The sequence below is a fragment of the Scyliorhinus canicula genome, chromosome 15 (assembly GCF_902713615.1).
Source record: "Scyliorhinus canicula chromosome 15, sScyCan1.1, whole genome shotgun sequence".
Lineage (NCBI taxonomy): Eukaryota > Metazoa > Chordata > Chondrichthyes > Carcharhiniformes > Scyliorhinidae > Scyliorhinus > Scyliorhinus canicula.
Window position 1 is genome coordinate 41496447 of NC_052160.1, and position 16292 is coordinate 41512738.

Consider the following 16292-nt stretch of genomic DNA (forward strand, 5'->3'; position numbering starts at 1 on the left):
GGCGTGTCGCCGGTCACTGTCCGCGGCTGGGCCGCCGATTCTCCAGCCTGGATGGGCTGAGCGGCCGCCCCCATACGGCAGAGTCCCGCCGGCGCCGTTCACCCCTGGTCGCTGCCAGCGGGAACTCTGCGCAAAGGGTCCCCATGGGACCCAAAGGGAGCGACCTGTGGGGTGGGGAAAAGCGCTCCTTCATCGGGGGGGGGGGGGGGCCTCTGATGGGGTCTGGCCTGCGATCGGGACTCACCGATCGGCGGGCGACCTCTTAACCCCCCCCAGGCCTACTTTGTTGCGCTTCCAGCCCCAGAACCCCCGCTCCATGTTGCGTCGGGACCGGAGCATTCCGTGAGTCTACCGCGCATGCGTCGGTTGGCGCTTCGCCACTGCGCATGCGTGGGTTGGCGCCGCCCCCAGTCCGCGCCAGGATGTAAGGCTGGAGCGGCGTGAACCGCTCTAGCGCCGTGCTGGACCCCTGTGGGGCCAGAATCTCTACTGCCCGCACCCGTTTCGCGCCGTCGTGAAACGCGACGGCGATCACACTTAGTCCCGCAATCGGTGAATCGCATCCCCTAACTTTTCTGGTCACGAAGGGCAATTTATCATGCACGTCTTTGGACTGTGTGAGGAAACAGGAGCACCCGGAGGAAACCCATGCAGACACGGGGAGAACGTGCATACTCTGCACAGACAGTGACCCGGCAGGGAATCGAACCTGGGACCCTGGCGCAGTAAAGCCACAGTGCTAATCAGTTGTGCTACCGTGCTGTCCTTTTAGCGTGGCCAATCCACCTAACCGGCACATCTTTGGGTTGTGGGGTTGAAACCCACACAGACATGGGGAGAATGTGAAAACTCCACATGGACAGTGACCCTGGGCCGGGATTCAAACCCGGGTCCTCAGAGCTGCAGTCCCAGTGCTATCCACTGCGCCCCATGCCGCCCTGACACTAAATCAAATCTAATAAATCCAATCCCTTTGTACACTCTTTATCTTGTCAATTTACAGGTACTTTCTTACTTCTTTTTGAAAAATATTTTATTGAGAGATTTATATTATAAATGTTAACAGAATAAACAACCACACACCAAAAGAAACAAAACCCTAGCTAACATGGCTTACATAAACAACATTCCAACAACAATTCCCCACCAACCTGTCCCCATCTTACCCAGCTCCCCATGCCTCCCCTTTTTAACCCAGCATGGTAGCATAGTGGTTAGCACAATTGCTTCACAGCTCCAGGGTCTCAGGTTCGATTCCGGCTTGGGTCACTGTCTGTGCGGAGTCTGCACATCTTCCCCGTGTGTGCGTGGGTTTCCTCCGGGTGCTCCGGTTTCCTCCCACGGTCCAAAGATGTGCAGGTTAGGTGGATTGGCCATGATAAATTGCCCTTGGTGTCCAAAATTGCCGTTAGAGTTGGGTGGGGTTACTGGGTTATGGGGATAGGGTGGAGGTGTTGACCTTGCGTAGGGTGCTCTTTCCAAGAGCCGGTGCAGACTAGATGGGCTGAATGGCCTCCTTCTGCACTGTCAATTCTTTTTTTTTTAAATTTAGATTAGCCAATTATTTTTTCCAATTAAGGGGCAATTTAGCGTGGCCACTCCACCTACTCTGCACATTTTTGGGTTGTGGGGGCGAAACCCACGCAGACACGGGGAGAATGTGCAAACTCCACACGGACAGTGACCCAGAGCCGGGATCGAACCTGGGACCTCAGCGCCGTGAGGCGGTTGTGCTAACCACTAGGCCACCGTGCTGCCCTGCACTGTCAATTCTATGATAATCTATGATAACCCCGCCCTCCCCCACTGACAGCTTAGTCCTTTTCAAAGAAGCCGATAAACGGCTTACCCTGATGTCATCAACAAATTTATCTCCCCTCCATTTGGTCCCTGGTGATCTTGTGGTGTCCCTACCTCTGAGCCAGAAGCTCCAGGTTCGAGTCCCACCCCTGGACTTGGTGGCCAAGGAAGGTGAGTTCATATCGTGGGCAACAGGTTGAGTGTTAACCTGCACAATCCTTCCAACATGCCAATGGCAGGCAGTAAAATTGGGACAGACTCCTGGTCAACCATGCTTGATGCAGAGTGGAGTCTCTAAAACAATAAGTCTCTGGGGCCAGACGAGAGACCTGTTCCAGGAAAAAGCTTGCGAGGGAATAGATGAAAATCTGCCTTCTGCACCAAAAAACTTGTGGTCCCTTCAGCCAAGTCAGCACTGATCTCCGTTAGATGTTGTTAGTGTATCTTCACACCCATATACTGTTTTTGTACCCTTTGGGAAACAGTGGGGGAAATGGTGGTGGAAGGATTTCCGAATGGATTATCAGCCCAGTGAACCCTATTGAATGCCTCTTCCGTGGCCAACAAGTCCTGGCGTTGGACTTGAACCCGGAGCTTCTGGTCCAGTGGTAGGGGTGCTAGCACAAGGCTTCCTATTTCACTAGTTACAGCCTGCCTGACCCCCAAAAATGCATTTGTTGCTACACTCTGCTTCTTGTTAGCTAACCAATCCTTTATCCATGCTAATATGGGGCTGATTTAGCTCACTGGGCTAAATCGCTGGCTTTTAAAGCAGACCATGCAGGCCAGCAGCACGGTTCGATTCCTGTATCAGCCTCCCCGGACAGGTGCCGGAATGTGGCGACTAGGGGCTTTTCACAGTAACTTCATTGAAGCCTACTCGTGACAATAAGCGATTTTCATTTAATTCATTTTCATATGTTGCCCCCTACCATGTTCTCTTAGCTTGTGGAATAACTTTTGATGTAACACCTTATCAAATGCCTTTTGGAAATCCAAGTACACCACATCTATAGGTTCTCTTTATCCACCTTGTTTGTTACTTCCTCAAAAATCTCTAAATAAAGAGCAGCACGGTGGGGCAGTGGGTTAGCCCTGTTGCCTCATGGCGCCGAGGTCCCAGGTTCGATCCCGCTCTGGGTCACTGCCCGTGTGGAGTTTGCACATTCTCCCCGTGTTTGCGTGGGTTTCGCCCCCACAACCCAAAGATGTGCAGGGTAGGTGGATTGCACCTTAATTGGAATAAAGGAATTGGGTACTCTAAATTTATATATATATAAAAAAATCTCTAAATAAATTAGTTAAACACAATTTCCCTTTTGCAAAACCTAGCCTCATTCACAACCGGATTTCCACTTTGAGGTTAGTTTTTCTGGATGGGAGTTCCATAAGCACTGGCTTTAACTGAGGCAAGGATTCCAGACTCAGGTTCTCAATGGGGTATAGGTTCCACAGGTACTGGCTCCCAATGGTATGGGCTCCATGGGACCGATTCTCACTGGAAGGGGTGTGGTCTAATTGAGATCCTGAAGGTGAATAGGAAGGGGTTTGGTTCATTGGGATTAAGATTGTGCATATTCATTGGCAGGTCAGTAAACTGTAGTAAATTTACTTTGTCTGGAAATGAAGCCTCCATGAGTTTCTCTAATGTTCTGGTTGTATTTTATCCTCAGACCTGTCTCCGTTCCTGTCTCCAGAATCACATGGTGAAGTTTTGTGGGTGTGGACATCACAACTATCCTCTACCAGAGGGAGCATATTACTGTAACAACAAGGACAATCCGAACTGGGGTAAATCTGTGACTTAAACTGACAGGATCCTGTGCAACATTCCCTCTAAGCTGTGTGGATGGGTAACCACATAGCAATCGGGAACTTGCCAGGCAGGGAAACAAGCAGGCTGCATACAAACAATGCTCTCATTAAGAAGCATGCACACGCAGTCATGTCAATATTAAAGGGAATGCACGGTGCCACAATGCACAGCAAACAAAAATTAGAAGAAACATTGGTTCCATCTCTGAACATTGAGTGTCTTAAATGACAGGATCCTGTAATTGAATATAGAGAGTGAATTAAACCAACTGGGACCATCTCCGAATATTGAGACTGTGTTGAACCTGAAGGATCTCATTTCTGAATGCAGAGTATATTAAACAGACGTAGAATCATAGAATCGCTACAGTGCAGGAGGAGGCCATTAGGCCCATCGGGTCTGTGCTCACCCTCTGAAAGAGCACCCTACCCACGACTACTCCCCCACCCTATCCCCATAACCCCACCTAACCTTTGGACACTAAGAGGCATTTTAGCGTGGCCAATCCACCCATCCCACACATCCTTGGGCCGTGGGAGGAAACCGGAGCACCCGGAGGAAACCCACATGCACTGAATATTGAGAGTGAATTAATCTGGTTTCAATGCTGGCTCTTGTAAGTAAGAACTTGAGAAACGTGAGCAGGTGTAGGCTATTTTTTCTTCCAAGCCTGCTTCATTATTCACTAAAATCATGAATGATCTCTTCAAATCCACCTTGTTACAATATCCCCATATTCCTTGATTTTATCAGTATCCAAAAACTTAATGTCCTCCGTCTTGAATAGACTTACTGATGAGCATGAACAGCTCCTTTGGGGAGAGAATTCCTAAGATTCACAACCTTTGAGTAGACAATGTCTCTCCATCTCAGTGCTAAGTGGCTGACACCTTACTCTGAGACTGTGATTCCCTAGTTCCAGACTCCCCATCCAGGGGAAAAATCCTCCTGGTATCTATCCGGTCAAGGAATTTTCAGTTTCAATTAGATCACCTCTTATTTTTCAAAATGCTAGTGAATTTATAGGTCGAGTTTACTCAATCTCTCATCGTAGAAAAATCTCTTCGTTGTTAGAATCAGTCTAGTGAAACTTTGTTGTACTCCTTTAAGGCAAATATATCCTTCTTTAAGTAAGGAGACCAAAACTCTACACATTCTCCAGATGTTCTCACTGTATCAATATAATTGAAGTAAGACTCATTTACTCTTGTGTTCTAATCACTTTGTATTTACTTACTATTAATTACTTACTATTTGCTTTCCTAATTGCTTGCTGAACCTGCAATTTAACTTTCTGTGGTTCATTCACAAGGACACCCAATTCCCTCTGATACCAACATTTTCCACTCTCTCACCATTTAAAAAAGATATTCCACTTTTCTATTTTTCCTTCCAACGTAGGTAACTTCACATTTCCCCAGATTATATTCCATCTGCCATCTTATTGTCCGCTTACTTAAACTGCCTATATCCTATTGCGGCTACTTTCCCACCTAACTATATATCAGAAAACTTGGGTACATTAACTTGGTTCCCTCATCTAAGTCATTGATGTAGACTGTAACAAGCTGAGCCCATACTCATACTTACGGTATCCAACTCATTACAGCCTGCCAACCCAAAATTGTTCCATTTATTTCTACTCTCTGTTTTTTGTTCATGTCGATAAGATGTTAATATTGCAATACTGAAAAATGATTTCACATATGAATGGATCACTGAAAGGAACATAAGCGCAGCATTAGGACTGGTAGTGTATAGTGGGAGAAAAGGAGATTTTTCAGTTCTTAGATTATCAAACTCATTCCCAGAAGGGAAATTAGATAAACACTGAAGGGAGGGAAATATAACGTGTTAACAAGTCAGGGAATTGGGACTAGAGTGAGTTGCAGAGCTCGAACTGAATGGCCTGTTCCTGTGCTGTGTATCTAATGTCCACTATTCTTTCTCCACTAGGTTACTGCTACTACCACCTGAAGCAGCAGATAGAAGCAGAGCATTCAGAATGCCTGGAGAGCTGCAAGCAGCCCTGCAAGTGAGTATTCTTACTGCTCAATTTTCAAACATATGGTCCAGGGAAGCCATTAGGGCCCCTCCCTCACCCCCTAACCCCACCCCGGCCTCCTCAATTTGTCTCTTTTGTCTCCACTCCTGGAGGACATTCAAGGTACTGAGGTACTCTCTTGTCCTTGATCAGGAACTGCAAGATCCTGCATGCGCAGCAGCCCAATTGTTCAGTTCAACCCCATGATAAAAATTGCCGAATTAAATCGTTTTTCTTTGTGGTAGGGTGGAGGGTACCTCTGCCAAGCCTCCAAAGGGCATCCAACTGGCATCACTTCTCCCACACACACCCCCACCAACCCACAATCGGTGCACATGATGCCTCTCAAAAAATGTGACGCATATGAGATTTTGTGGGAAAGGTGGGGGCTCAGAATCAGGGTCACCAGTATATCAGGATTCCTATATCTCCCAAACTCATGCACAAGCTCAAAGGCTTTAGGACCCTTATTGCGCAAGCACACTGATTAATCTTTAATTGTCCCATTATGTACCATCTACAAGATGCATTGCAGGAACTCACCAAGGCTTCTTAGGTAGCACCTTCCAAACCCACAAACTCAACTATCCAGAAGGACAAGGACAACAGATACTGTACCACCACCACCTGGAAGTTCCCAAGTTCACACACCATCCTGACTTGGAAATATCTTTCCCTGTTGCTAGGTCAAAATCCTGGAACTCCCTCTCTAACAGCACTGTTGGTGTACCTACACTACATGGACTGCAGTGGTTAAAGAAGGCAGTCATCACCATCTTCTCATGGGCAACTAGGGATGGGCAACAAATGTTTACCTCGGCAGTGACACCCACATCCCGAGAATGAATTTAAAAAAGACCATCATAAGCAGCACAGAGCTCAGAATGGTGAACACACCATTTGTACTGAGTGACACACAACAGCAAGGATCCAGCTTCTATCTATAGTTTGTGTTGCACCAATCTCAGCTATGTTGTGTAGTGTTGGTCTCCTTATTTAAGGAAGGATGTAAATGCATTGGAAGCTTCTACTTTTCCGTGATCGCTCACTAACAAGTATGATTGTCCACCTAAGAAACTGTGGGCGCAATTCTCCCAAAGGGAGACAAACAGCCGATGCCGGAGTGAAACCCGGAGTGTTTCACTCCGGCGTCGGAGGCCGCCCCTCGCCCCCCTATTCTCCCCCCCCCCCCCCCCCGGCGTCGGAGGCCGCCCCTCGCCCCCTATTCTCTCCCCCCCCCCCCCCCCCAGGGGATAGGAGCGGCGGCGCGTGAATCTCGGGCGCCGGGCCTTGATACTTGTGTCAAAGCGGCGCCTAAGTGACGTCAGCCGTGCATGCGCAGGTTGGCCGGCGCCAACCCGCGCATGATCGGTTGCTGTCTTCCCCTCTGCTGCCCCGCAAGACATGGCGGCTTGATCTTGCGGGGTGGCGGAGGGAAAAGAGTGCGTCTTTTAGAGACGCCGGCCCAACGATCGGTGGGCACCGATCGCGGGCCAGACACCTCCTGAGCACGCCCGTGGTGCTCGATCCTCCCTCCGCCCCCACAGGCCCCACATGCAGCTGTCGTGCGATGTTCACGCCGACAGCGACCAGGTCATTTTGGGGGGGGTGGGAGAATCGCAGGGGGTGTCAGGGCAGTGTGGCGTGATTCGCCTGGCCCTCCCGCGATTCTCCCACCCAGCATGGGGGTCGGAGAATTGCGCCTGTGTTACTGGACGTGGGTTCTGTGGATCAGGAATGGGCAGGTTGTCTTTTGAGAAAGGTTGGACATGATAGGCTTGTATCTGCTGGAGTTCAGAAGAGTAAGAGGCAAATTGATTGAAACATAAGATCCTGAGGGTCTAGAGAAGGCGGATGTGGGGATGATGTTTCCTCTTGTGGGAGAATCTCGAACTAGAGGGTCATTGTTTAAAAATAAGGGGTCGTCCATTTTAAGACTGAGATAAGGAGAAATGTTTTCTCTCTGAAAAGGCGGTGGAAGCAGAATCTTTGAATATTTTTGCTGCAGAGTAAAGTGGGTGAAAGGCTATTGGGGTTATGTGGGAAAGAGGAGTTGAGGTCACAATCAGCCATGATCTTATTGAAGAGCCGAGTGGCTATTCCTGTTTCTAATTCATATGTTCGTATGTAAGTAAATTGGCTGCAAAGCTATGGGAATGAGGCCCAACAGCCCTAGCAATGGGAAACAGGGTCCGGTGTCATAGAGAATACATGGTGAAATGAAGGGCAATTGGAGGGTACGGAAAGCAAGGCAATAGATCATCTTGTAAATCAGAAGGATTATGAAGTTATTGTGTTTTGGGATGTTACTATACGTTTAATGAACACAAATGGAAGAGAGGAGAAGGGAAAATAAGAAGGAATAAAGACAGATAAATCAGAAAAGTGAGTGAGAAAAGATGAATGAAAGACGAGAAAATGAGAGAAGGGGGGGAGAGATTGAGTTGAAGGGATGACCGAGAAAGGAATTGAGGAGAAATGAGACAGGTGGATAATGGGGACGAGTAAGAAAGAATGAGAGATGCTATGACAAAGAGACTAAGATGGTGACTGAGAGATAAAGTCAGATGGGATTTGTTGGAAGTAACTCACTCAAGCATCTTGTTTTCTTACAGTGAGACCGAGTACAGACTGACCATATCCATGGCAGATTGGCCATCCGAATCCTCCGAGGTAGGTCTGAACTTCCAGTACAAATTGAATAATATTTGCCCATTCCCTCAGTGGCTGAGGTGGAAACGGCACTTGTGGTAATGAGATATTCAAAACAGGAGCATCACAGAAAACAGTTTCCTTCCCTGCACTCCCCCCCCCCCCCCCCCCATACACACACACTTCTCACTGTGTGCTGATACCAGCTGGGGTGGGGTCTATAAGTGATCATTGGCCTCATTGTCCTCGGGCGTGGGAGAGGACTGAAATCAACCAGGTTTCCTGTTCTCGACAGTTGCTCGGAAGAGCTGCTGTGGCTTGTCTGTGATGCCGACACCCAATAGCCAGGCTCATACATGGTCACCTGGGGAAGGGACAGTGTAAATGAGACGAACAGATCTACGCACATTGGGGATGGAAGACAGGGAAGGTAGTCAATGTATCTTGGCAATTCCACATCAACTAGGAAAACGAAGGGCAGCACGCTGGCGCAGTGGGTTAGCCCTGCTGCCTCACGGCCCCAAGGTCCCAGGTTCGATCCCGGCTCTGGGTCACTGCCCGTGTGGAGTTTGCACATTCTCCCCGTGTTTGCTTAGGTTTCGCCCCACAACCCAAAGATGTGCAGGGTAGGTGGATTAGCCACACTAAATTGGCCCTGAGTTGGAAAAAATTAATTGGGTACTCTAAATTTATTTATTTTTAAACTAGGAAAACGATTCTAAATTTGATTTAAAATTATGACTGAGAATGAGGGGAGACGTCTGGAGAAATTTATTTTTCCAGGGAGTGCATGGACCGCTTTGCCACAGAGAATGGTTGGAGCACAGGCAGAGACATTGGAGCCTCAAGGGAAAATATTTCAATCAGAGTAAGCTTAGGGCTATGGGGTGAGAAACAGTAGGCGTAAATTTGGATTAATACAGGGCTATGGGGACAGAGCAGGGCATAGGGATTAGTATTCATTGATACAGGGCTACGGGGAGAGAGTGGGATCTAAGAATCAATGTTAGATTGGTGCAACAAAGATCTAGCATTGATACAATGGGCAAATGGCCTCCCACTATTACGTCTATAGTTTGAAGAGTTAAGCACTATGTCAGGATTATGATTGAGCCATACCTGAGGTTGTCCACTAACATCTATTTCTTTTTCAAAAAAAAAAGTGAGTAGCGTGCCTACTTATTGTACTGACTAGTTCTAGTTCCAGGACTTGGACCTCTGCCCAGATATTCCCACTTGCTGGTTCATTCTTTCAGACCCTGCTCAGCTGGCCTGAGAGTGACCACCCATAAACTGACCAAGCAAACAAGAATAAAGAACTTTTCATGTTTTCTGGACGTCCCAATATACTATATGGTCAAAGTACTTTTAAACTGCAGTCACTTTTGTAATGTGGGAAGTGCAACAGACAGTTTGTTCACAGCAAGCTCTTTGCAATGTATTAATGACGGAGTGCATCAACCTTTGCTGATTTGACCTTTCCTTAATGCAAAGTTATCTAACTCTGTCCTCCTGGCTGGAGTCAGCCCTCTTAGTGCAGCCCACAGAGGCAAACCTGGGAGATCCTGTTTTTTATGAATCAGCAATTCATTGGATAAATCTGATCATCAACAGGAAGTCTGCTGCAGAAACTCATCAATAGAAGTATCTAAAATCTTTAAAAAATTTTAAATTCAGGACTGGATTTACCACGTCTTGTCGTACGAGAGGGATTCCTCGGCTGCTGTTACTGTAAAAAGGTAAGCTCCTGGAGTCAGCCAACTATCAGGGTTCATGCTCCCTGATCCTAAAATATATTTGGAGAGGATGCTCGAGCTTTCCAACACCGGCACTGGTAATCTGTCTATGGGCTATGAGCAGCAGACAAAGTAGGGAATGTATTGTCTGATGTATGGATTAGGATTTACGACAATAACTTGCGTTTATCACGCACCATTAATGTAGAAAAATGTCTCAAGGTGTTTTGCAGGACAGAATCATAAGAACATAAGAACTAGGAGCAGGAGTAGGCCATCTGGCCCCTCGGGCCTGCTCCGCCATTCAATGAGATCATGGCTGCTCTTTTGTGGACTCAGCTCCACTTTCCGGCCCAAACACCATAACCCTTAACCCTTTATTCTTCAAAAAACTATCTATCTTTATCTTAAAAACATTTAATGAAGGAGCCACAACTGCTTCACTGGGCAAGGAATTCCATAGATTCACAACCCTTTGGGTGACGAAGTTCCTCCTAAACTCAGTCCTAAATCTACTTCCCCTTATTTTGAGGCTATACCCCCTAGTTCTGCTACCACCCACCAGTGGAAACAACCTGCCCGCATCTATCCTATCTATTCCCTATCAAAGTTTGACAGCCAAGGTGTCCCCTGTATTATAAGAGTTTGGCATAGAAAGGGTTAACATGGGACTGGGTACAGTATTCCAACACTCATGTAAAGGAACACATGCCCCGAATCTAGAGGGCAGTCTTGTACTGGACAAAGACATGTGCAGAGATAAGCATGGAGACAGCTCCTAGCTAATAACTTATGCTGTACCCATAATAAGGGGGCATAATCTTTAAAATTAGAGATGCGGAAATGAAAATAAAGAACTGAATATATATCCTGGAGCATTGAAATGAGCACAAATACTGCTATATGTAAATGAGCAGAATATATCTGAGAATAAAACATGAAACATTTAATCATGACTTGAAATATTTTACAGGACAAATATTCTGAAATTAAACCTTTACTTCCAAGAGATTAATTACAGGACGATACAGGAGGACCCTGCCCTGACAGTAAGTTTCTACGGTGCACATCAACCATTTCAACCTATATTCCCCAAAGCGGGGTGGGGTGCGGAGGTTGATTCTAACTTTGTCTAACTGTCTGTGTGAAGTTTGCACGTTCTCCCAGTGTCTGCATGGGTTTCCTCCGGGTGCTCCGGTTTCCTCCCACAGACCAAGATGTGCAGGTTAGACGGATCGGCCATGCTAAATTGCCCCTTAGTGTCCAAAAGGTTAGGTGGGGTTAATGGTTTTCTGGGATAGGGTTGGGGTGTGAGCCTAGATGGGGTGCTCTTTCAGAGGGTTGGTGCAGACCTGATGGGCCAAATGGCCTCCTTCTGCATTGTAAGGATTCTATGATTTTGAAAGTATTGGTGGCTCCACACATTTGCAGTTGAGGCCCATTAAAGGCACAAAGTGCCAGACACTGTTGCACCATGCAGTGCACAGGACCAGGCAGGAGTGAATAGTTCACTTTTACTCGGGCATGGAAGGCGATTCAATGTATTGGTAGTGTCTGCAATAGGGAGTGATTGTACAAGGCGTGTGACTTAATGTTCCAACTGGTTTATTTTTTTTAATGGATTATTTCATGGGAAGTGGGCATCAATGGCTAGGTCTGCATTTGTTGCCCGTCCAAAATTTCCCTCAAGAAGTTGGTGGCGAGCTGCCTTCTTGAACTACTGCAGTCCATGCGCTAAAGGTACTCCCATAGTGTTTTTAGGAGGGGAGATCCAGAATTGTGACCCAGTGACACTGAAGGAAAGGTGATAGGGTTCCAAGTCTGGTTCAGAGGGGAATTTGCAGGTGGTGGTGTTCCCATGCATCTGCTGTCCTCGTCTTTCTAGGTGGGAGAGGCTGTGGGTTTGGAAGGTGCTGTCAAAGGAGGCTTGACAAGTTGCTGCAGTGCATCCTGTACATGGTACTCCCTGCTGCTACTGTGCATTGGTGGTTGAGGGAGTGAATATTTAATATGGTGGATAGAGTGACAAATAAGCAGACTGCTTAATCCTGAACGGGGTTCAGTTTTTTGAGTATTGTTGGATCTACAATCCTCCCGGAAAATGGAAAGTATTCCATCACATTCCCGATTTGTGACTTGTAGATGGTGAACAGGCTTTGGGAAGTGAGGAGGTGAATTACTTGCCACAGAGTTCCCAGCCTCTGATCTGGTCTTTGAATTAAAAAAAATGGAGCAGGTATAGGCTATTCAGCGCCTTCAAACCCACTTCTGTAGCTACAGTATTGACATGACTGGTCCAGTTAAGGTTTCGGTCAATGGTACCTCTCAGGATGTTGATAGTGGGGATGATAATGCCATTGAATATCGAGGTGAGATGGTTAGATTCTTTCCTGTTGAGATGGTCATTACCTGGCACTTGTGTTCCACAAGATTTACTTGCCATTTATCCGCCCAAGCCTGAATGTTGTCCAGGTCTTGCTGCATATGGCCACGTGCCGCTTCGTAGAAACATAGGCAGTATCTGAGGAGTCGCAAATGGTGCTGAACATTGCACAATCATCACTTCTTACCTTATGATGGAGGGAAGGTCATTGAAGTAGCTGAAGATGGTTTGGCTTAGGACCCTGGGGAACCTCTGGGACTAAGATGATTGCCCTCCAACCATCTTCTTTTGTGCTAAGTATGATTCCAACCAATGGAGAGTCGGCACACCCTCCCAGATTCCCATTGACTCCAGTTTTGCTCAGGTTCCTTAATGTCACGCTTGGTCGAATGTTGAGTTGATGTCAAGGGCAGTCACTCTAACCTCACTTCTTGAGTTCAGCTCTTTGTCCATGTTTCGGTTTGATTCCCGGCTTGAGTCACTGTCTGTGCGGAGTTTGCACGTTCTCCTCGTGTCTGCGTGGCTTTCCTCCGGGTGCTCCGGTTTCCTCCCACAGTCCAAAGATATGCAGGTTAAGTGGATTGGCCATTCTAAATTGCCCTTAGTGTCCAAAAGGATTAGGTTGGATTACAGGGATAAAGGGGATAGGGTGGAGGCATGGGGCTTAAGTCTTTCCAAGGGCCGGTGCAGAACCGATGGGCTGAATGGCCTCCTTCTGCACTGTAAATTCTATTCTATGAACCCGGGTCCTTGGCATCGTGAGGCATCAGTGCTAACCACTGCACCACCGTGCCATCCCTTAGGTTCCTTTTCTTGAATATATAATGGTTTGTTTGTCCTTCATTATTTCCTTTTGTATGCCCATTTTGTAGATTCCCATTTTTCTTCATTTAAAAAAAGCTATTGTGTATTATCCATAGCAAATGTTACTGTAAATAATTGTAAAACCAATAAAAATATTTTTCTCAAGAAGATTGGCGAGGACTAGGTGGAGTAGACATTTCCCTCCTGTTGGTTCCCTCACCACCTGCTGCAGGCCAGTCTAGCAGTTATGTCCTTTCGGACTTGGCCAGCTCAATCAGTAGTGGTTCTACCCAGCTACTCTTGGTGATGTCATTGAAGTCCCCCACCAGAGTACATTCTGAATCCTTGCCCCTTCATTGCTTCTTTCAATTGGTGTTCAGCATGGAGGACAACTGATTTATCAGGTTTGGATGTGTGTGGGAAGGTGGGGCGGGGGGGAGCAGTGCTGTACATGATCATCAGTAGGAAGTTCCTTGCCCATGTTTGACCTGGTGCCATGAGACTCCAAGGAGTCTCGAGTCAATGTTGCGGACTCTAAGCGTATCACTTTCCCAATTCTATACCGTTGTGCCGCTGCCTCTGCAAGATCGGTTCTGCCCTTGGGACTGGATATACCCAGGGTTGAGGATGGTTATCAAATTCACAGATCACAATATGTAGACAATGTCAGGCTGTTGCTTGACTAGTTCTTCCAAATTTGGCACAAGGCCCCAGACATTAGAAAGGAGGACTTCAGAGGGCTGACGTGCCAGATGGCCTGTCAAGCTTTATTCCTTTTTAATTTTTCTGTAGTGGTTTGATGAACTAAGTGACATTTTAGAGGACATTTAAGAGTCGACCACATTGCTGTAAGTCTGGAGTTACATCTAGGCCAGGCCAGGTAACTACAACAGATTTCCTCCCTAAAGGATTTTTGCAACAATTGCTGATTGTTTCATGGTCACCATTAATGAAAATAGTTTTTGAATACAAATTAATTTACGATTAAAATTCCATCAGTTACCCTGTTGGGATTTGAATCAGTGTCCCCAAAGCATTAACCTGGGTCTCTGGATTTCCAGTCCAATGTCATTACCACTATGCTACCACACAGTTCCTCTTCTCTTGTATACATTTAGATTGCAAGAGAAACCTTTTCCTGATGTCTCTCTGACTCTTTTCCAGAGTGACTGGCTTCCCTCCAAACTCGGCGGCCAATTTGGATTCTGGATGGGTGGCTCTATTCTCTGTATCATTGAGCTGACTGAGATCCTGATTGACTGCCTGTGGATCACTGTCATCAAGGTGGTGAAGTGGTATGTGGAGCGCAGAGCCCGCCGAGCACGGAAGCATCACTCTGACTCACCGTCAACCATTGCCCAGTCAATCCAAGCTCACACGAATGCTGGATTCCAACCAGACCAGCCTGAAGCCTGTATGGAGAGGCCGTGTGCCCTGGCGATCCCAGGGACACCCCCTCCTCAGTACGACTCACTCCGGATACACCCAATTCACCAGCGTGCCATAACTTGGAATGATGAGAATTAATGTTTCGAGCCACATTCCAACAACGCAAGCAAAATCATCGCTGCTTCTTCATGTGTGCAGGTACCTGCATGGCACAATCTATCAAGTTCATGCCCCCCAAAACATATGCATTCCCAATCACGTACTGCAATTTGTAAGTAAGAACTTGTATTATTCATGAGCTTAAGATGTCCCAAGTTGTTTCACAATGAAGTACTTTTGAAGTGTAGTCACTGTTGTATTTTAGGAATTACAACAGCCAATTAATACACAGCAAGATCCCACAACAACAACACCAAGATAAGTAATCAGGTACTCTGTTTTGGTGGTTGGCTGAGGAATAAACATTGGTCACGATACTGGGGAGAACATGCTGCTCTAATTGGAAGAGTACAATTGAATATATTATGGCCACCTGAGAGGGCTGCTGTGGCCTAGATTTAACATCTCATCTGAAACATGGGAACTTCAAAAGTGCAGTGTTACCTCAGTACCACACCAAGGGAGTCAATCTGGATTACCGCTTCAGATCTCTGGAGTGTGAGTTGAATCAACAATCTTCTGACTTAGAGGCAAGAACACTACTCACTGAGCCATGATTGGCACTACACTGAGCATCGGAAATATTGACTATATTGTAATTTGAAATGTTTAGCCAGACCTATGCTTCAAATGTGATGGATTGAACAAGGCACAAAAGTTAAATAAGAGTTTGTTAACAATCCTTTGATTTGAGAAAATAAAAATATATTTGTTAAAATAAAATGTGCTATTGAAAAAGATGGAAATAAATGAGTATTCCAGAGAGTCTGAGTAGTGTGCATCTTGTGGATATCGACATTCCAGAAACTTCTCACAGCTGCAGGCTTGTGGGAAACCGAAGCAACCATGGGCATTACCAGAAATACTCATAATGTTCATAATGCACCAGTTGATCACATGGACAGGGCAGTGGAGTTAAAATCCCAACATGGGAAGTTGAATTGGCTGAATGTGGTAATTAGCGGGCTGAACCAGGGAAAGTGAGCTTAAAAAGTGCCAGATCGTCATATCTGCATTGATCTACTTACAAGTCCAATCCTACACTGCGTGGTTAACTCCCATGTCCACTCAGCAACATTCGTGGGGGTGAGGAATAATTGCAGTGGAGATCTTGAAAACAAATACATATCTGAAATTAAATATGAAAAAGGATGCTATAATCTTGTTAATTATATTGTAACAGCTTCAATATCCCTTTCAGGCAGACAGTTCAATCACTGGTCCGTGCTGAGTTTGCTGATCTCAGCTTGTGCGAGAGATACTACAATTGGTTTTATGATGCAAAAGAAATGGGGCAGGAAATCAGCCTGGAGTGCATCAGGCAGCCACTGTACAAGTGTGTGTGGTGGTGGTGGGGTAGAGAATATAAGGGACAGGGTTACGTGGGTTTACCTTGCATCCCATCGCTGTCAAACATTGAGTCAACACAGTCCAGACCAATAATTAATGGATACATGGGAACATAACAGATGGCATTCTCGAACACCACATCTAATCAAGGGTCTGCAC

General features: G+C 46.4%; 1 protein-coding gene across 1 annotated transcript in view; it reads left to right on the forward strand.

Annotated features, from left to right (window-relative positions):
• The window catches only part of LOC119979016 (amiloride-sensitive sodium channel subunit beta-like), a 30466-nt gene extending 14946 nt beyond the window's left edge, over positions 1-15520 (forward strand). Inside the window, exons 8-13 of the mRNA XM_038820988.1 lie at positions 3474-3591; positions 5573-5651; positions 8276-8333; positions 9990-10051; positions 11022-11097; positions 14400-15520. Coding sequence (XP_038676916.1) covers positions 3474-3591; positions 5573-5651; positions 8276-8333; positions 9990-10051; positions 11022-11097; positions 14400-14762 — 756 coding nt within the window. The 3' untranslated portion in view covers positions 14763-15520. The remainder of the gene's footprint in view (positions 1-3473; positions 3592-5572; positions 5652-8275; positions 8334-9989; positions 10052-11021; positions 11098-14399) is intronic.
• The last annotated feature ends 772 nt before the right edge of the window (positions 15521-16292 follow it).